This window comes from Anopheles ziemanni, chromosome 2 (genome assembly GCF_943734765.1).
Source record: "Anopheles ziemanni chromosome 2, idAnoZiCoDA_A2_x.2, whole genome shotgun sequence".
NCBI lineage: Eukaryota > Metazoa > Arthropoda > Insecta > Diptera > Culicidae > Anopheles > Anopheles ziemanni.
This window is the reverse complement of record NC_080705.1, coordinates 11723718-11745858: the sequence shown is the minus strand read 5'-3', so window position 1 is coordinate 11745858 and position 22141 is coordinate 11723718. Positions and strand designations below refer to the sequence as shown.

The 22141-nt window shown below is 44.3% G+C and overlaps 3 protein-coding genes across 3 annotated transcripts; 2 read left to right on the top strand and 1 right to left on the bottom strand.

Annotated features, from left to right (window-relative positions):
* Positions 1 to 1384: 1384 nt before the first annotated feature.
* Positions 1385 to 6763, bottom strand: LOC131292979 (ficolin-1-like). Its single transcript, XM_058321060.1, has 5 exons — positions 6725 to 6763; positions 6591 to 6659; positions 6381 to 6524; positions 2360 to 2503; positions 1385 to 2269 (listed from the first exon to the last, which is right to left on the bottom strand). The coding sequence occupies exons 1-5, from the start codon at positions 6761 to 6763 to the stop codon at positions 1385 to 1387; spliced, it is 1281 nt and encodes a 426-aa protein (XP_058177043.1).
* An 8838-nt stretch (positions 6764 to 15601) lies between these two features.
* LOC131282208 (cytadherence high molecular weight protein 3-like) lies at positions 15602 to 18396 on the top strand. Its single transcript, XM_058311622.1, has 2 exons — positions 15602 to 15610; positions 16801 to 18396. The coding sequence occupies exons 1-2, from the start codon at positions 15602 to 15604 to the stop codon at positions 18394 to 18396; spliced, it is 1605 nt and encodes a 534-aa protein (XP_058167605.1).
* A 1541-nt stretch (positions 18397 to 19937) lies between these two features.
* On the top strand, positions 19938 to 21175 carry LOC131292978 (microfibril-associated glycoprotein 4-like). The gene is made up of 3 exons (XM_058321059.1): positions 19938 to 20063; positions 20143 to 20232; positions 20300 to 21175. The coding sequence occupies exons 1-3, from the start codon at positions 19938 to 19940 to the stop codon at positions 21173 to 21175; spliced, it is 1092 nt and encodes a 363-aa protein (XP_058177042.1).
* The last annotated feature ends 966 nt before the right edge of the window (positions 21176 to 22141 follow it).

The window sequence follows — 22141 nt, the reverse complement described above, 5'->3', positions numbered from 1 at the left end:
CTTATGTTACCAAATTACATGATCAACACATGCACGTTAAAAAGGGCTGTAAAATTCTGCAAACCGTGATTGCGTAAAATTCGAAACGATAAAACTATGATCGTTTTGTACCGAATCCTAAACCATGTGCGCTCCAAGCAGCCGATCGCCACCATGAGCAGAGAGGTGGCAATCTCAAAGGCAACTAGATTTTATATCGAATCATAATGGGAGTCCAGAAAAATGTAGAACGGCATTTTCAAATCACGTCAGAAAAACAGCACAGCAAAACTCTGCAGCAAGGTACCGTTTAGCGGCTGTAGTGAATAAAACTAAACCATTTTGTTTAAGTAGAGAAGAAAGCACACTGAACAGTAACAATAGAGGGCAAACATTTGAAGGAAAATATGTAAACGATGAACCATAAGCAAAATCCGAAACACAATCGAGCACTGGAAGTGATTGTGCATTCGTTCGAATAGCTAGTCAGCACACGGTGCCACCGATGCGATTGAAAAATCCTCTTTTCTCTCAGACTCGACACACACACACAAACTGCACGCGTAGTAAAATTTTAGAGTAACATGTTTTATTCAGGCTCCGTTGTGGATGACGCTGAGACGATTTCTTAAATCTGTTAACGGAGCAACAAGTCGAAGCCGTTTCGGAGGGTACGGCAATTGCACATAATTCAATTTATACAGTTACCAACTAACGGAGTCACTGGTCGAAGGGAGTTGATTCGGAGCATGTCGTTCGGATCATTAGAAGCGGATAACTAGATCATCACTCGATCGTAGCGAAGCAAAGCAAACAGAATCACCTTGTTCCAAGACCGTCTGCATCCATATTGTGTAGCGAAGCGCGATACGGTTTTGATCACATCAGCGAAGATCAGCATTAATGTACGATGCAGCAGGTTCGGAAGAAAAGATGACACTTTTCCTCGGAAGAAAAACCATGTGTCTGTTATATACGGAAAATGTCCGGCTCAGAAAGTGATGTACAAGAGGAATTTCGCCAATTCCTTGTGTAAAAATGGTGCAGATAATAAATCCTTAATAAAATAAACCCAAATAAATATGGTCTTACCGATTTCTGCACTGATGACCGGAACTGGTTTTTGTTATGGTTTATTCCTCAGGATTCTATAGATTTCAGGGTTATGTCGATAAAATTTGATATTTTTCAACACACATTATAAAATATCCAAAGTTGTTTATTAATTGAAATTCGATGGTCAAGTTGGATAGGTGAAGTGCATGGATGCTTGAAATTTGAAGTTTTATTTTTCAATCATACATCGTGATCAACCATAGTTTTTGGTGACGTTACGTCGATGACAATACAAAAATTTTTGGTTCAATTTGAGGTTTAGTTGATAAGAATCTTTTCCAAGTTTATATCAATTGATGCTATTGCGTATCATCATTCTAGAGAATGACATTCCCCGCGAGTCGTTTTTTAATTTGTACCACTCCATGGCACTTAAATCATTTGCTGTGTTCTTATAACGCCCGTTCAGGTTTGAATCGGTGCAGTTATCATACCACCAAGCTCCGTGGCGATTTTTGGCGCACATACCAGTACTCCAATAGTCATTGTCGCGATCGTACGTGCTAAACTTTTGATTCAAAAGGCGTTGCAGCGCATCTCCCGCTGTCCCTGAGTATGTCCCTAACTTCTTCAACACATACTTCTCCGATTCGCTCCCTATCTCAAACACTCCATACTTAGCGTATCCATAGTTTCCATGAAAATCTTTCACTTCAACCAACAGTTCGTGGGGTCGGTTTTTGGTCATCTGATGCACGTATTCCAACCCAAGCCAGAACTCACCGTTTAAATTTCCGAATCCATTGCGGTACTCGGTCCAGCCCCTATAAAAATCAACTGAACCATTAAACCTGTGCTGGATTACAGTCCAACCGCCCTCGAACTTAGATTGTTCACATAACACTTCAAATCGTTGCAAATTTTGCCCTGCATGAATTATGTATCGTCCGGAGAGTTTCATCACTTCTCGACACGAACGGACTGGGTTTGATAAGTGTGCCTCGAGTATTTTCTTGCTTTTTTCAGACACAGTGCTAATATTGTGTATCGAATCGAAAAGTGTGTCAAGAGCTTTCTTGTTATCATCTATTTTCTTAAGTTCAATTTCCGACGTTTCTTGGCACGATTTGATTTGCGCGATTTGATGTTGCCGAATGTGGCTCATATTGAAATTCAACTGATTTTTAAGATCTTCCAATCCGTCTCGTGTTTTGGTTTCAATTGTCTCCAAGCCCTGCAAAAGAGGCATCTATTACTTCAAAGAAAATTTGAGGCATCTATTACTTCAATGAAACATTTAGTTTTCAATGTATGTGTCACTTACCTTCTTCAGAGAGATTTCTATGGCCTGCATGCTTGCTTCGTGCTTAGAACTCACTTTCTCGACCCTTTCCTTATCATTTTTCTCAAGTCTGATAAGCAAATCTTGCAAGTTAACATGCGTTTCCCTTGAGGCTTGTTCAATTTCCTGCAGAGAAAATTCATTTGGTGTAATGATAATCTTAAATGGTACGTCTAAATAGTATACCTTCATCGAACTCTCCATTGTTTGCTGCAAACTTGTCTTTATAGCTTGCTCAATCTTTTGCAGTTTGTCCTGCAATAAATTCGTGTTACTTATGACGAATTCTTATATTTGATTGTATTTCAAAATTATTAAACTCACCTTTATTGTGTTTTGCAATGAATTTTCTACCGCATTTATTCTTGTCTGAAAATTAGAGTCAACTTTCTCGTTGGTTGTCTTCATATTTTGCTCCACTTCTTGCAGTTTGTCCTTCAAGTTATCTATTTTAGTCATAAGTTTATGTAACTCAAAACTATTTATAGCCACAGTAAGACGGGCTGATAAAATGACGCCAAAACATAGGATCACGAGGTATCCGCGAGTCTTCATTGTGCTCTTTTCACTTGAGCACTAGCCAATCGATACTCGACAAACAACTGATGAAAGACGACTGATGGCTAGTGCGAATTTTTTCGTCTCGCAAAGGCAAGCAAGTACGAGGAACGAAAGCTGAACATTTGCGATAATGTATTATTATCACCAACACTAACCCATAACAGTCGCAAGTATATTTTCCCAAAACATCTTCTTGCAGAGTGACCTAAAAACGATTTTTTCACATATGAGGATCATTGAGGTGGTGTTTGTCAATTGATTTCAGTGGGTAAAGCACTTATCGAATGCGAGAACCTTTAAAAATTATGAATGAAATGTCTATATAACTCGTTATCTCAACCGGTTATTATCAGCTTCGCCTCTTGAATCGACAAAGGCTCGAGTGTTATTTTTCTTGAATCATACTAACGTCAAAATTGGCATCTCACAGACACGTAGAAAGAAACATTCGAGTTGCCGTGTATGTTTTTTCCATCGTATGTAAATATTTACAATTTATGATATACTGTGAGTGTTCACAAATTATATTTAGGCCAAGAAAACTTGTTTGGTAAGTCATGATCTTTCCAGGACGTCAAACAAAAACGATGGTTTTTGGATTCCTTCCTCGAATAACCATGCCAAAATACATTCGATATGAGGGAGTTCCTTTCCAAGAAGAAATATGAACGAATTCTTCTTAGATTTTGCCTGATGCACTCCAGCGTCATTGAACAGAGGAAGGTCTGCCTTTGAGGACTAGCCACACCGACGATCGTAAATCACATCTAATGAACCTGGAATAGATCATTAGTTCGCTACTGGATGCCCGAGTCGGCCTATGTCGTTTCCGCTCTCGCCAGACTGCAATCGGTTCACTTCATTCATCTATCATCCATATAAATCCATGATCGGTTTGTACCGAATCCTAAAAGATACAAGCTCCAAGCAGCTGATCGATGTTGGCTCGATCGCCACCTTGAGCGCGGAGGTAAAAATCTCAAAGGCAACTAGATTTTATATCGAATCACAACGGGAGTCCAACAAAAGAACATCATTTTCAAATCACGACAGAAAAGCAGCCTAGCGAAACTCTCTCACCCCTGAAAAGGGAAATCAACAATAATAAGAGTTGTCTCGGATAAGCTCAATGACCAGCAAACTTCGCCAGAAAGGAGTCCAACTAGGCTTCGAGGCATCATCTAGGAACTGTTTCTGGATGCAGTTAGGCTGCTGAAGCTGGGCAAAGCTCACAGGACCGGACGGGATCCCAAATGTGGCTCTGAAGGCTGCAGTGCACGCGTATCCGGAGGTGTTCAGGGAGTCGTTTCTGCGGCTTCTGGATACGGGAGAGTTCCCGGCGATATAGAAAAGGCAGAAGTTGGTTCTCTTGCCGAAGCTAGGGAAAGGTGAGGGTAGCCCTCCCTCATTCAGCCTTCTGGGGCTATTGGATACAATCCTTAAGCTACTGGAAAGGATTATTTTAAACCGCCTTTGCGCTTTCACAGAGTGCCAAGATGGGCTTTCCGATCGCGAGTTCAGTTTCCGCAAGAGGAGATCTACGGTGGATGCAACTCTTGCGGTAGTGGGGAAAGCGAGAGAAGCGTATGTGATGAAGATGGCTAGAGATCGTTGCTGCGGAATCATCACTATCAACGTGAGGAACGCCATCAACAGTGCCAGCAGGGATGTGATTGACTTAGCTCTGTACAGGCACAACGTACCCGAGTACCTGTGCATGATCGTTGGGAGCAATCTCAGCCAGAGATTCTTAGTCTACAACACGCAGCAGAGCTAGGAGTCTATGGCCATAACTGTAGAGTCGTAGATGAAGCAGTATAGGCTCGGAATTGCTCACCACAAAATCGAGTATCTACTGAGGAGTAGCCACAAGCTGAGGCAGGCTTTGTCCATCTGGATGGCTGATTCCCAGATCGTCGCTCAACGGCAGCTGAAGTATCTTGGAGTGTTGCTTGATGACCAGCTTTCCTTCAAAGCACATGTCGAGTATGCCTGCGAGAGGGCAACGCGAACTTCAGCAGGTCTCTCGCTCATCATGTCACACACTGCAGGGCCCAGCAGCAGTAAACACAGCCTCTTAGTGACGATGACTATGTCAAATGTAGGTAGGAAGCACAGGGAAATCACCTTCTACACGACGCAGTTTCTCTCCGGCTACGGCTGCTCCAAGTACTACCTCCACCGGTTTAAGCTTAATAAACAGAAAATGTCCGGCTGAATAAGTGATGTACAACATGCAGATGATTCACTGCAATGATGACAGCAATAATGACAGAGACTGGATTGGGTTATGGCATATTCCTCAATAAAACGGATTCTATAAATCTCATGCCAATCTCCTGAAAAATACAAACAGTTGTATATTAATTAAAATAGTATGATCAAACTGATTAAATAAACTGCAAAGATGCTCGAAAATTAAAGTTTTATTTATAAGCTATTACAACTATTAAAACCTAAGCTGACGAGTATCTTTTCCAATTTCATATCATTAGAAGCTATTGCGTATCATCATTCTCGAGTATGACATTCCATGCCAGTTGCGTTTGAAATAAAACCACGTCATTGCACTCATATCATATGTTGTGTTCTGATAACGTCCGTTCAAATTTGAATCGGCACAGTCTGTGTACCACCAGGCTCCATGGCGATCTTCCGCGCACATATCAATACTCCGCTCGTCATTGTCACGATCATACGTGCTAAACATTTTATTCGAATGTTGTTCCAGTGCATCTCCTGCTGTTCCTGAATATGACCCTAACTTCTTTATCTTAAACTGCTCGGATTCACTTCCGATTTCAAATTCGCTGTACTTAGCGTATCCATAGTTTCCGTGAAAATCTTTCACTTCAACTAACAGTTCGTGGGGTCGGTTTTTGGTCATCTGATGCACGTATTCCAACCCAAGCCAGAACTCACCGTCTAAATTTCCGAATCCATTGCGGTACTCGGTCCAGCCCCTATAAAAATCGACTGAACCGTCGAACCTGTGCTGGATTACAGTCCAACCGCCCTCGAACTTAGATTGTTCACATAACACTTCAAATCGTTGCAAATTTTGTCCTATATGAATTATGTATCGTCCGGAGAGTTTCATCACTTCTCGACACGAACGGACTGGGTTTGATAAGTGTGCCTCGAGTATTTTCTTGCTTTTTTCAGACAGAGTGCTAATATTGCGTATCGAATCGGGAAGTGTGTCAAGAGCTTTCTTGTTATCATCTATTTTTTTAAGTTCGATTTCAGACGTTTCTTGGCACGATTTGATTTGCGCGATTTGATGTTGCCGAATGTGGCTCATATTGAAATTCAACTGATTTTTAAGATCTTCCAATCCGTCTCGTGTTTTGGTTTCAATTGTCTCCAAGCCCTGCAAAAGAGGCATCTATTACTTCAACGAAAATTAGAACATTTTGTTTTCAATGTATGTGTCACTTACCTTCTTCAGAGAGTTTTCTATGGCCTGCATGCTTGCTTCGTGCTTAGAACTCACTTTCTCGACCCTTTCCTTATCATTTGTCTCAAGCTTGCTAAGCATATCTTGTAGGTTAGCATGCCTTTTCCTTGAGGCTTGTTCTATTTTCTGCAGAGAAAATTCATTTGGTGTAATGATAATCTTAAATGGATATGGTACGTCTTAATAGTATACCTTCATCGAACTCTCCATTGTTTGCTGCAAACTTGTCTTTATAGCTTGCTCAATCTTTTGCAGTTTGTCCTGCAATAAATTCGTTTTATAAGTAATTCTTATATTTGATTGTGTTCCAAAATGATTTAACTCACCTTTATTGTATTTTCCAATGAATTTTCTACCGCATTCATTCTTGTCTGGAATTTAGAGTAAACTTTCTCGTTGGTTGTCTTCATATTTTGCTCCACTTCTTGCAGTTTGTCCTTCAAGTTATCTATTTTAGTCATAAGTTTATGTAACTCAAAACTATTTATAGCCACAGTAAGACGGGCTGATAAAATGACGCCAAAACATAGGATCACGAGGTATCCGCGAGTCTTCATTGTGCTCTTTTCACTTGAGCACAAGCCAATCGACACTCGACAAACAACTGAAGAAAGACGACTGTGGGTAGTGTGAATTTTTTCGTCTCGCAAAGGCAAGCAAGTACGAGGAACGAAAGCTGAACATTTGCGATAATGTATTATTATCACCAACACTAACCCATAACAGTCGCAAGTATATTTTCCCAAAACATCTTCTTGCAGAGTGACCTAAAAACGATTTTTTTCACGCATGAGGATCATTGAGGTGGTGTTTGTCAATTGGTTTCTTTATTTTTTTTTAAATAATAATCCCTATTCATTTAATAAACTCAGTCATTGGGCACTTATCAAATGCGAGAACCTTTAGAAATTGTGAATAAAATGTCTATAAAACTTAAACTTTAACATAGATCGTGTTTATTGAACCACACTGTGTAACACACACATCACCTCAAGGTGTGAATTTCGTAACGAAAGTGAGCTGATTATATCCCTTGTTATCTCGAACGGTTATTATCAGCTTCGCCTCTTGAATCGACCAACACTCACATCGACCAGGCATCACACAGTCATGAAAGAAACAAACATTCGAGTTGCCGTGTATTTTTTTTTTCTTTCTATCGTATGTAAATATTTACAAAATTCCTTTTGGAATTCCTTCCTCCAATAACCATGCCAAAAGACATTTAATATGTCGGAGTTGCTTTGCAAGAAGAAATATGAACGAATTCTTCTTAGATTTTGCCTGATGCACTCTAGTGTCATTCAACAGAAGAAGGTCTACCTTCGAGGACTAGCCACACCGACGATCGTAAATCACATCTAATGAACCTGGCATAGATCATTAGTTCCCTGCTGGATGCCCGAGTCGGCCTGCGTCATTTCCGCTCTCGCCAGACTGCAATCGGTGCACTTCGGCCAACTCCCTCCAAAACAACCGGGGCCCAATATTCTCCCTAAGGCAACCACAAATATTTCAATTACCCGGCTGTTACAGATGTGACACGAGGCAGTCGGATGGGAAGTTCTTGCCCGGAAACTTCTTCATCTACCGGTGGGCAAGAATGCCGTAAATTAAAAAAGGTTACATCTGCAGACGGGAGAAACACCATACGGAGGACAGCAGGGTAGCGCCAGTGGTTCCATTCGGAGCCTGAACATGTGTGCATGTGTTCGTCTGCATTTTAATTGCACGGCTCCATCCCAGCAGGCACTCGACAAAGTGCACTTCCGACATGCAGGCAACGGATGTCAGTACCTACCCTCCACTTCGCCACCACAATCCCCCCGGACTGTCGAGTATCACCGTCACATCAATTTGGTCGTTCTCATGGGAAAGCTCATGCTCCCAAAAAACAATCGAAAAGTTCAACCAGACACACCACACACCGATGCCAGGGCTATGGAAAGGCAAAAAGTGTCCCGGGTCGTCAAGATCGGGTCAACGATCGGCAAGTATGTGCGCTTGTGGGAGAAAATGAGTGCTTTTGATACGCTCTATACGTAACCAAACCACATAAACGGCAAATTGATAAAGTCACATCCATCGAGCCGGAAATCCAGTGTCACGAACTTTTCAAACTATTCGACCATTCTCAGCAATTTCGTGAACTTTTCGGGTGCGCTTGAGTGCAACCAATTGGGCCGATCCATGCCGGATGGGGCTTTGCCCAAGTGGTAACAATTACTGTTTAATAAGCAGAAGGGAAAAAGGGTGGTGGCCACTCGGTTTGATGGCAATTCCAGAACTTTTTAAATTTTTCATGGCATATACTACCACTTATATATTTTTCGGATTTACACTGCATAACAACCAACCTGATAGCGGTGTATAAAAAGAATGTGACAATAAATTTTAGGATTTTTTTTAGAGAAGTTTTAACTTCATTCGAGCCCTTATACCACCAAATATTATATGGAACGATATTTTATAACATTTGTTTATTTTGTGGGAGAAAAGCTCATCCCCTGTCTCGGCGTTTTTTCCTCTTACACCAAAATCCCGGTAAGGTGGATGTGCGGTTATCGAATGGAAAATTACATTCATCCGCCGAACGGCGTAGCAATAAAACGCACAACGGCAATCATAATGTGGGTCGCGTTTTGTGTTCCCTTTTCGCCAAAACGGCGATCATAAAATAGCAATTATACTCGCGGGGAGTGTGAGTGTGTGTCTAATTTTGCACATAAACAGCCTAGCCGTTGGTTCGCTCTTCCCTAGAGTTGCCGGAGGTGCAAATTCGGTGTTGAAAGGAGATTGCATAAGTTAAAATTGAAGGCATGAGGTTTAGATAGATTTGGGTAGGCATTAAAATATAGGTACTACTTAAAGTTGAGATATGCTGCAGCCATTTTGATAAGTAACGCTTTTGATTTCGATTGGTACACTTGGAATCAACTAAAATTATAGAAACTAAAAAAGAAATTAAGAAATAATCATGATAGACTTTTTCTGTCTTTTATCACTAATCATTCGGCATTCCGTGAAAAGTTTTCAACCAAACGTCACCACAAAAACTCCATCTGGTAGCTATAAAGACAGCTGAGAGGTACTACAATATAAATTATTTAGCAGATAATCGCAACTCACTGTGCATAACGGTTGGATTCAGCTGGACTGCACCTTATAATGTGTTGCAGCAAACTTCTAAATTTTCTGCTGGTTTCCCTTGTTTACCCCAACACTTGAGCCCACCAGCATGGTCGAGTTTATTGTTAAACAATTTTCCACCCATTAAATCGATCATAATTCTACCCTCGGAACACGGCGTATGTCCCACGAGAGATGGGCACTAGTGTGGTCAAAGTTTTGCTCTAGCCCATTCACCCAGATGGCTCTCCACTTCACTTGCTTGCGAACACGAACGCGCTTGATCCACTTTTCGCAGAAGTTTTGCGGTTCCAGTTGATACTGTGGGTGGGCGGCCGAACGAGTGGCTTAAGTTGGTTTCGGTGGGCCGGCTTATTTCCGAGCATTACCACCATTTTCGGGGCAACGGAAAGAATCAACATTTGGTCACACCCGCTCGGGGGCTGGCTGGCGCATTGTTGTCTAGCGGGCAGCGGGATGACGGCATTGCGGTTTTTCCCAAGCTCGCTTTAATTCGGGATTAGCATGCGAACCCCAGGCGGATTGGGCTTTTCGAGGACACTTTTGTCATAAGCAGTTGCTTCGTTCATATGAAATAATATGGAACATGTGAGGTTTTCCGAGTCCCTGCGAGTTGAACCAAATAGTTTTCTTTTCAATTGTTTTTAGTTAGCGTAAACGTGTACTGGAAATTATTATTTTTATCAGAAAATAAAGAAAAAGATGCAAATAATTTATAAAGACAAGAAGTTTCTTATTTGGACCAAATAAAATGTTATAGGTTTAGATAACTTAACTAATAATGAAAGAAAGACACCCGTAAAACTAACTCATTCGTCAATCCTGTGTCCGAAGCAGCTGCCGTAAGTAAAACAAAGCTTAATTTATTTTCTTCGCTTTTCAACGAAACTAAGCAAACAACCAGTACCAGTTTCCACCCCGAAACGGAATCGTTCCCTCCTCTGCGGGCCAAGAGTGCTGCTTTCGCCAACCCCGTAGCCATTTGACCGATCTCAACCTTTCTGTCGGATTGAAAAATCTCGCAAAGAAATGACGTTGATCCTTTACCCATCGGTACGCTCAGTTGAATCTCCTTTCGTCCGTCCATTCCGATGGTTTTTGGCGAGCAGTTGAGATGAGTGAAAAATCGAACCAAACGAACAGAAACACACCGGCCAGCGTCTCGGACGGCCTTGCAGATGTCTTATCACTTGGTTGCGCACCTCTTCTTCACGCATTGCCAGCCGGTAACGGAAGCCCCAGTTGTTGAGAAATGGGGCACGAAAGGAAAAATTATTATCCCAAAATTTAAACTGACATATCAGGATAAACATCGAGAGGTTCGATCTCGACGAAATCGCACATATTGACAGTTCGGTAAGATGATACAAAGCCGACAGAACCCGGGCAGGGCCAAAGAACAGCGTATCCTACGAAAGATACCCAAATCGGAAGAATTTATTGCACACACCCAAACGTGGCCAACAGTGGAAAAAAATCACACAAACATACCGCTAACATACAATCCAGACAGACGCGTGGCAAACCCTAGGCCAGCAGTCGGGTAGGCCAAACCCGGCCCACGTAATAGCACCAGCCAGTTGCCGGGCGCGCTTGTCTGGTTCTCGGCCGAAATTTATCTATTCGTTATCCGTCCCTCCATGGTTGATTACATGTGATTAGGGAGGCACATAAATCTCGTGTTCTGATTTTGCCCCCTCACGCTCTGCCAGCACGTGGGATCCATAGAACACCAGCTGAAGCCGTCCGGAGAAGAATGAATCGAAGGGATGAAAAAGAGCTAGCCCCGGGAACAAGTTATGCTATTAGCGTTTTGGGGTCCGGGTTTTCGTTCGCTTTGAATGATGTAGTTTGCGATAACTTCATTAGGCTTTGCCGAATGTAAATCCGTGTTACCTTTTCTTGATGAAAGCTGCACAAATGTAGATCAGTTACAAACGTCTGTCACCGTCCTTGAAAAATAACAACCAAAGCTAGGATGAATCAGAAAAATATTTCTACTGAACAGTCTGGAATGAATGTTGGTACTTTTTTGTTAGAAATTCAATTCAACGCAATTCATTAACCAACTTTCAACCAAATGGTACAGGCCGTCAGATGTAGTTTTTTCGTTCGTTTTGACTTAACACTTTGTTTCGTTGCATCCATCTAGGCTTAATTGCAATTTAGCTATTTCTATTGAAATAATAGAATTCTATAGAAAGCATCCAGATACATTCATAAGATGTTCCTAATTCAGTGTCGCTTGGGAAAATAATGAAATCGCTTTTTGAAATCATCAAATCCAGCCTAACTTCCATGATTTCACGGTGCATACAATTTATTGCTGGTTCTTTTTCGTACTTTCGAATGTAATTAATTTATAGGATTGTTGCAATGTGAAAGTAATTTAAAAAAAAAAGTCAAATTACTCTGTATCTTGCTTCTTACAAAGTAATCATTGGTGTATTAATTTAATGATTTCAACTCGTTCACGTTCGAACAGATGGTGCATAAGAAATCGGCGCGAGATGCACTCATGAAAAGCGTATGCAATGAACGACAATCTAATCAGTCTTCTGGATGAGACACATGTATCGGCTTTCACTTAACATCATTAGTACGTACGTTCAGTTATTCATTCATTGCCGGTCGCATACAAGAGACACGAAAGGATATACTTTTATGCACTATGAGATTTGATAAATAAAGTGGAACATTTTAAAAATCATGAGTGAGAAGTAATATCGAAAAAAAAGTAGATTTAAAACTGATTTTTTTTATTGATATCTGAAGGTATTGCGCAATAATTCCTTGACAAAAACTCACAAATATATTTGACCTTTTGGCACGTTTCTCACGATCCACTGTGCACCAGCTTCCCAGTCTTCCACATGTGTGGTTTATCACAACTCAACCCGTATTCAAGCTACTGTAAAGGACACTCATCATGCCGAGGTAACGGCACGGCGTACGTTATCGATAATGATATCTTTGATATTGCGGTCCACCCCGAGGCCATCAAACATCCATCGGTAAGCTCCAGTTCGCCTGCCAAGAAGCTGTCGGAACGCATATCACAAGAATCGCAACGGCTCACCATCATCGCCTCATGCCCTTAATTAAATATTGAATGCTGGCGTCCGGCGAGGGAGGGGAGAAAGGGGCGGGGCAAAATGCAACGGGTCGCCCAAAGCAAAGGTTGACTCGCATCGACGCATCGATATGGCGCTGATTATTATGTGTATATATTCTCGTGAAACACTCCGGACCCATCCTGTGCACAGTGGAGCGAAACGCGCTGGCCAAAATGGATCCCCGGTGCATCGAATGGACGTTGAGAGTCTTCCCGGGAATCCTTACACGCCACGTCAGTTGTGGTGACGAGCTTGGTGGTGTTTTGTTTGTTAATTTATTAACGCCACCGGGCTCACAATTAGAAGACTTTCGTGTGCTCTCGGTCGATGATATTCCTCCCCCTCCGAGCTACCGAGTTATGAGCCTGCAATTGTGATCCACCAGGAAACCTGCCCGAGAGCCTTGATCTGTGTACGTCTGTGTGCACAGAAAGTGCACATTTCATTCATCGTCGCCCGGTTACATCCCGGATTGTGTGTGTGCATCATCCGTATGTGGATTCGATGCGCAACTTCTATGATTTAATGAACGCCCGTTCTTCACGGCCGCAGGCGGAAATGGGATTTACAAGTTATGCTAAGCTCTGCAGTCCAAAGTTCACCAAGGGCGGAGTTCACCGGAGAGGCGCGCGATAGTTTGCAAACATTTTACATTAGCATCAATCTGAATGCCAAATATGACAATGAATATTTATGGCAGTCAAATAAGTCGAGCCGAGACAGTTGCGAGCGAAGGTTGTTGGGTTTTCGTGAACCTGATGACAACGAGCTACACACGACAGGTGCTTCATCGCGGAATGTGTAGAAACTTATTTATTTGTAAGTGTACCAGTAAAATAAACCAATTCAAGCTGAGATAAAGTTTCATGCATATTTTTGCTGCAAACTTTTACTTTTAATTTTAATTTAATACTATTCCTCACTCGTAAGAAAGAGTTGTCAGGTTTTTTCCGGCATTTTTACTTCATATTTCACCGTTGTTTTATGTTTTCTTCGCCAAAGCGTTGAGTGTCGAACCGCAACTCGCAGCCGGCAGTCGTGTCTAATTCACTTTCATGCTCACGTTCGCCCGCCGATGCCCTTTCGGTAGCATAATGATAAGCCGCGTTGTAACGTTCGCATTAAAACTGAAACAAAACGAGTAAAAAAAAATGTCCATAATTAGCTACTCCAAATCTCTTCGCCACCCTTTCTGAAGCGGAAAGCCGCTCGCGGTGCCGACTCATGCGGCGTACAAAAAAACACACACACACACACACACACACACACACACACACACACACACACACACACATGTTGCGCAACGTGGGCATCCTCCATGACCTGCTGGCTGCCGGTTTTCGTCTTGGCCGGCCGCGCCTTCCATTGCACACACTCCAGCCGGGGGTGCGCCAAGCCTTATCGAACTTTGCCCCCATCGACCCGAGCCGATGATAATGATGATGATGACGATGATGATGATGATCTGCTGCAATGTTTGTGTGGTATTTCGCGTTTTCGGTTTCTATCTTCGCGGATGCACGATCGCTCGCGGGAGATAAGCCAAAACACACTAGGGTGGGGGGGAGGCACGACGGGGAGCGGGGTTCGGTAAGGCCACATTTTTCTTCCTCCTGTCTCTGCCCGATCGAGATGCGTCGATCGAAAATTGTGAACGATCATAAATTTATTAATTGCTTAATTTGCTCTCCGAACCGTTGCCACCGTCGGTGTGGCGATGGACCGTGCAGCCTTCGGCGCGGGTTGTTTGTCCGGTGCAGCTCGGTATCGGAAGATTTCTTTCGGCATACTCCGTAATAAATAAGAAATCAACCTACTGAACAATGGCCTCGCCCCATGGGAGGGGGACAAACGATGTTGTTCAATTAAAAGAGTGAACCAACAAAACAACAACGTTCACCTGGAACACTGGCCTGAGGGGAAACAGCAGGCAGGATGAAGAAAACTTCACCCGAAGGAAATGAAAGAGTGGAAAAAAGAAGACACCGTTTCGAAAAACATGACATACTGCGCACCTGCAGCTTCCCAAAGCACGTGTATGAACCTTACCTGTACCTTAGCTAAGACAAATATGAACTCCCGAAAAACCCGATGTCCCCCGATGGTTTGGCATGGAAAGAAAATTTAGAGAAAAACACTTACCTACACACACACACACACACATACCGAAAGGTTGGAAAGTTTTTCTAACTTTTCGGGGCTAATCGAACACCGGAACACTGAAAGGGGGATGAATAATTTGGCCGTAAACTTTTCCATCGGTCGTGGTCGATTCCTTACGAACACGATACACCCAAAACTAAACCGTCCACTTCCCCCCGGGGGTGGCGAGGGGTAAAGAAAACTTAGCGAACCATATTTTCTTCCCTTTTTGCAGGCTTTTTTTTCCCTCTATCTTGGGGGTTACTCCCTCAAAAGGCGGGAGACAATTACCAATTCGATGGAAAACCCATAGAGCATCAAAGTTATAAGTTTTATTTCTCGGCAGATAAATGTGGTGCCTATTTCCTAACAACGCGTGGTTTTGGACCACCTCTACGAAGTGGGAAAATAGGAGAAAAAATACCTGGCCCCGTAATGGGTTGCCCACGGTTGGTGCAACAGCTGCGGACCCAGCCCCGACGACCTGATCGGGGGAGATTGGTGCGTTCCGTGCGGGGAGGGGATCGGTGGCCGAATCTCGGAAGATTCACGCTTCACTTCCGTGCAAAAGCGACAGCAACAGCAACGGGGGCCCGCGAACCGAACCGCGACCACCGTCCGGCCCGGGTCGTCGGCCTTACGGATCTCCGAGAAACACTTTCGGGGTATAAAAGCCCCAACCGTGGCCTACCGAAAATCAGTTCTTTCTCTGGTCTCGCTATCTCCGGTTACTTGTGGTGTAGGGCAAAGTGTACTAGACAACTATCAGCGCGTTTGGTGAATCGACAGTGCACGATGCGTATGGTACGTCCCACCGAGCGCCGTCTTCCAAAAGGCGAAAGTTTTCCCCAGTGTGGTACCAGTATTCTGGACCGGCCAGACACATTCCACCGCCATCGATCGGTTCCCCCGTTTCCCGGGGTCTCGCCTTAGTGCGTGAAAGTTTGCGGGATCCAATCACGATGCGCTTCGATCCGGGCCCGCTGATAAGATAATTGGAGAATTCAGTGAAAACCTAACGGGACCTAAACGGGGCGATCCGATCAGGGTCTTCACTTTCCACTGGCGTGCCAAAAAAAAAGATCGATCGATCAATCGTCCGAGAATGACGCGTGCGCGATGAATCTGCTCCAGACAGCAGCAAGAGAAATTGAAGAAGCCCAAAAACCATTTCCCACCCACTGCGTGCTTGTGTGTGTGTGTGTGTGTTTGTGTCGAGGCGGGAGATAGACAGTATTGTTCTCGCCTCACCCGACCTAGTGGCTGGAGCTTTTCCTTTCTCCAATTTCATCGATCAAGGGCTCGAAGATCGATCGATGAATCTTCCCTTCTTTTCTGTTGATCTTCGAACAATCGACCGACGGGGAACCTCGTGGTATATTTCTCTACACAAAAACCACATTCGATCGTGTAGAAACATGTTTCGGTGGGAGAAAAGTGGCCCACATTAGTTTGGGCCTAAGTGAAACCGATTTAAATTGAACTTCTCCAAAACCCGCGCAGGGGGATTGGTTATGATGTTTTCGTTGTTTCCTTTAACTCTTCCTCTCCTTGGCCTGCTTCGATCTTACGCGTACGCTGCTTCTCCGCTTCCGCCTGCTGCAATTTGTGCGCGAGCAATTATTCATTACGAAACTCGACTGCATTTCGTTGCCAATTTTGATGAGCGAGAGTTTGACTTTCCACTCAACAAAAAATATGTTCCGTCTGCGTTTGCATCGATTATAACAATTTTCACGCGTTACCACATTGGTCTCGCCAAAGAGGAAGAGAGCGTTTTTCGGCGTTGTCTGTTGCTTCCTTTGGCGCGTGCATCATTCATGTAACTATCAGAGCGGCACACGCTAAGTCCGACCGTCAGGTGTATAATTCGCGCCAACTCATAAGACCCCGGATTGGGGTGTTTTATGGTGTTTTTATCGGGTGGTGGAGCAACGCACGCTCGCCGATTAATGTTATTCAATCTCTCGGTTTTTTCCGTTTTCTTCCCGCAGTTTATTATCCCTTGCTGCCTGGCCCTGCTGGTGGCGCTGGCCACTGCTGAGGGAAACGCGGCATCGGAGCAGCAAACGGTGGCCGAAAAGAGAAGCGAAGAAGCTGAGCCAAAGGATTCTCAACGACTCGAGAAGCGCGGAGCGTCGCTGGGCGAATGGAGCCAGCAGTTGTCGCACGGTTACGCCGACCAGCACAGCTATCAGCAGTACCACCCGCAGCTGCAGTACCATCAGCAGCAGCAGCAGCAGCAGCATCAGCCGCAGGAGTACCAGCAGTACCACCAGTACCAGCAGTACCATCATAAGCACGAGGAGCCGATCAAGACGATCACGATCGAGAAGAAGATCCCGGTGCCGTACACCGTGCACAAGCACGTCCCGTACACGGTCGAGAAGAAGGTGCCGTACGAGGTGAAGGTCCCCATCCCGAAGCCGTACCTGGTAGAGAAGAAGGTCCCGCTGCACTACAAGGAGTACGTCAAGTACGCCGTGCACGTCCCGGAGCCGTACACCGTCTACAAGAAGATCCCGTATGAGGTGAAGTACCCGGTTGACAAGCCGTACGAGGTGAAGGTGCACGTCCCGAAGCCGTACATCGTCGAGAAGAAGGTGCCGTACGAGGTGAAGGTGCCGGTCCCGGTCCCAGTTACCGTCGAGAAGAAGGTGCCGTACGAGGTGAAGTACGAGGTGGCCGTCCCGAAGCCGTACACTGTTGTCAAGAAGGTGCCGTTTGAGGTGAAGGTTCCAGTCGACAAGCCCTACAAGGTGGAAGTCCTTCGCCCAGTCAAGGTGGAAGTGCCCAAACCCTACCCAGTCGTCGTCGAGAAGAAGGTGCCGTACGAGGTGAAGGTCCCGGTCGACAAGCCGTACAAGGTGGAGGTCCCGAAACCGTACAAGGTGGAAGTGAAGGTACCGTTCCCAGCCCCGTACACTGTCGAGAAGAAGTTCCCGTACACCGTCGAGAAGCCCGTGCCATACGAGGTGAAGGTTCCGGTTGATCGCCCAGTGCCAGTGTACAAGGAGGTTAAGTTTGCCGTCACCAAGGAGGTCCCGGTGCCGGTGAAGGAGAAGGTGATCGTGCCAGTGTTGGTGAAGAGCGAGAAGAAGCAACCGGAAGTGGAGTTCCAGCATGAGCAGTCCCACGAGCAGCATCATGAGGAAGAACAGCAGGAGCAGTTCTACCACCAGCATGAGCAGCCTCAGGCTCTGGCCTACCAGCAGGAGCAGCCATCCTACCACCAGGAGGAACAGCAGCAGTCCTACCATCAGGAAGCCCACCAGCAGCAGCTGAACCAGCATCAACTGCACCAGCTGCACCAGCAGCAGCAGCAGCAGCAGGCGAACCAGCAGCAGCTTCACCAGCTGCACCAGCAGCAGGCAAACCAGCAGCAGCTTCATCAGCTGCACCAGCAGCAGGTGCACCAGCAGAAGCTGAGCCAGCAGCAGCTCCAGCAGGTCCATCAGCAGCAGCAGGAGCAGCAGTACCACCAGTACCAGCAGCACCAGCAGCAGATCTACAACGCTCACCAGCAGCAGCAGTTCCAGCAGCAGGAGCAGACTCACCAGCATCAGCACCAACACTACGAATCGCACTAATCGCACCGGCCCCGATTTGAGATCGATCCGAATGATGTGATAAACTCTATATTAGCCCTTAAGTGTATGTACGCCTCGTGATGCTTTGCAACGGTCGTGCCGACCCGGTCGGACATTCGATCAGCCCTATTTCGCCCATGGACCGCAGGAGGAGTCCAGCAACGGAACTCGCAGATTCGTTTACGTGCTTTATTGTAAGAGAGCGAACAGGATCAAGGAGTGAGAAGCAGCAGGAGTTTAGAAACATGTATTCAACGCGCTTGCCAAGGAGCGCCAAGTCAATGGCGGAAAAAATCTTGAAATATTCGGATGCAACAGTGATGCCATCGATCGTCCCGGTTTCCCAGCGCCGATGGTTCCGCTCGAGCAGCCGTACAGCAGGGACTGGTAATGTGCGGCTGGGCGGGTGGGAACCGTGCGGTGGGGGAAGGGCGAAATGGTAACGCTCGTCGATATTTGCATCAAGTTGTTGTTAGTTGTTGTACTGTATGACTGAATTGAAGAGCCTTAAAAAATAAATAAAAAAACATTATGATCACAAACAAGCATGTTTTCATTTAAATTCTAGTACATCATGAAGGGTGGGGGTGTCCATGGCCTGTTAAAAGCGATGAGATATTTACTCGCAAATTTCATAGTCATACTGCTTTTGATTCATCCACAAAATGTGTTCTACTCCTTCCTTCATTAGACATACGCAGCTTTCTAAACTGAGCAATTATAGGAAACGCACATCTGTAATTGACTCCTTTGCATTAAACTATTTCAAAGTCCATTGACTCTTGAATGTATCTTTCTCTAATCTTCCAATTTTAGCTGGAAGACTTAACCTACTGTAATGACTACAACGCAAAGAACCTTGCGCAGCAAACACTCACACAAGTTCTTTGGCCGAGCCAGAAGGCGAAACCAGGACTAACCATACGAGATAATGTTTAATGTAATCAGTTTGCTCGTTTGCAGGCTCAGTGTTTGGTATCAGCTTATGTGTATGTCTCACAGGGTGCTCCCATATAACCTAGTTATTTTTTCAAGTTTATAAAAACAATTTATTCAAATTAAGTACAGGATCTAACATAAAAGATTGTAAGATAAGATCATAGAATAGGGTTGATATGAAACTAATGTCTTTTTCGGGTCGTTCAAGTTTTTAAAAAATCAACTATTGCATGCCGTTTACAGACGATGAAATGAACTCACAAGTGAACCATTTATTAACCATCCTGCATTTGATTTTGCCAAAACTGTGGTCGTAACGGTTTTGGGGCGCTGTTGATAATAGAATTGCGTTATCGCTTACGACACATGTGTACCATTCCAGCCATGCAGATTCTTGTCTTTGTGGGACATACAAATTCTCACGAGCATCAGTCGTCTTTATGCTTTCGTTCTAATCGTGTTTTCAAGTTCAAAGTGAGCACAGCCATTGTAAAGCCATGAATACTAGCGGAAGTTCCATTGTGATGTGTTTCGGTGTAGTTTTATTAGTACGGCACACATTGGCCATAGGAGGTTTCGAGATGGAGCTTCTACTGAGTAAGATGGACTATTTGCAATATAAATTGCAAGAAGTGGAGCAAACACTGAAAACAACCATCGAGAAAGTGGACTCTAAGTTCGAGACAAGAATGAATGCGGTGGAAAATTCATTGCAAAGTACAATAATGGTGAGTTTGGTCATTTTAAATCACGATCTGTCGCAAATAAAATGAATTATCGTTGCACCAAATGAGTTTTTTTTTGCAGGAAATTGAACAAGCCTCAAAGGAAAGGCATATTAACCTGCAAGACATGCTAATCAGACTGGAGAAAAATGATAAGGAAAGGGTGGAGAAAGTAAGCTCTAAGCACGAAACAAGCAACTGTTCTAGTTTTGTTGAGTTAATATATCCCTCTTTTACAGGGCTTGAAGACAATTGAAATCAAAACACGTGGCGGATTGGAAGATCTTCAAAATCAGTTGAATTTCAATATGAGCCACATTCGGCAACATCAAATCGCGCAAATCAAATCGTACCAAGAAACGTCGGATACGGAGCTCAAGAAAATAGATGAAAACAAGAATACTCTTGACATGTTGACAGATTCGGTACGAAATATTAGTATCCAAGGAAATTTCAACACTATGTTGCTTAACTTTATGCATCCAGTGAGTTCATGTCGGCAAGCTCCCAATGTATCAGGAAAATACATGATCAAAATTGCGGAGAATACCAAACCATTCGAGGTACTTTGTGAACAAACTAAGTTCGAAGGCGGCTGGACGGTCATCCAGCAAAGGTTTGACGGTTCAGTCGATTTTTATCGGAACTGGACCGAGTACCGCAATGGATTCGGGAGTTTGGACGGTGAATTCTGGCTCGGGCTAGAATACGTGTATCAAATGACGAGAAACCGACCCCACGAACTGTTGGTGGAGATCAAAGATTTCCATGGAAATTACGCATACGCTAAGTACGAAGAGTTTGAGATAGGTAGTGAGTCAGAGTCGTATGTGTTGAATAAATTAGGGACACACTCAGGGACAGCGGGAGATTCGATGCGAGACAATCAGGATGAAAAGTTTAGCACATTCGATCGTAACAATGATATAACAGTTGGTAATTGCGCTGAGGAGCGACACGGGGCCTGGTGGTACTATCATTGCACCTTTTCCAATTTGAACGGCCGTTATCAGAACACAACAGATTATATGAGTGCGATGTCGTGGTACTATTTCAAAAACGATTATCGTGGTATGTCTTACTCGAGAATGATGATTCGCAGTATCGTCAATTAGTAAAATCTTTTTCCGATTAACTCATCAACGAACGATTTTAATCGTTTCAACAGCCCCCCCCCCCCCCCCCTACCCTTCTTCCTCTCTGCCTTGCCTGTGTAAATGTCATGTAGCTCATGGAAGATTAGTATGTTTAAGTACGTTGTCATCAAATAAAGACATTGGTAAAAATAATGTAAAAAACGCTAAGTTGGCAATAGGTTTGAATGTGAGATTTTTATGTGTTTTATGTGGCGTTGTATGCTCAAATATTAATATTACATTAACAGATACAATAAATCGTCAATGGTGAGCAACAAATAGTTGAGCGTTTTTGAACACAGCGTTATTGAAAAGACCGTTCAACTGCCTACACAGTATCTTCGGCGATATCTATCGATGCTCGATAACCCATTGAAAGATTCCTTAAGAGACATGTTGCTGCTAGCTTCTCAGAAATCTCATATGTTTGTCAGCTCTCCGATCTGGACAAGAGTTCGAAAGGGTAATGGGAAGCTTCGATGCCCGATCTTCCGTTCTAGCGCCCTAACCTGTGCTATATGCATGCGAGCGAACCGTGTAGTCGGAGGTAAAATAGCCGCTCGTAAGGTAAGGAGGTAGGGGGTCCGTGACAGCCGAGCGGTAGCGCCGGTTAGAAAACCCATGAGCGCCGGGGCTTCACCATCTCGACGTGGGTTCGAATCCCAACCGAGACCGGACCCTCCCCTGTACGAGAGAACTGACTATCCACGTACAACAGGGAAACAAGTCTCGTAAGCCCTTAACGGGCAGGCATGACCAAGAGGTCGTTACGCCAAGAAGAAGAAGGTAAGGAGTCACTCCGTTGAGTGCCATCAAGTTGTTTGGAATTAACACCGAATCGCTTTATAATAACAGCCGTATCTTTTTCGTATCTTTTGTAGGTTGCCATTCAGGATGACGCGGACGGCCGAAGTGAGAAGTGTCCACACACTCTGAAGGGTTACA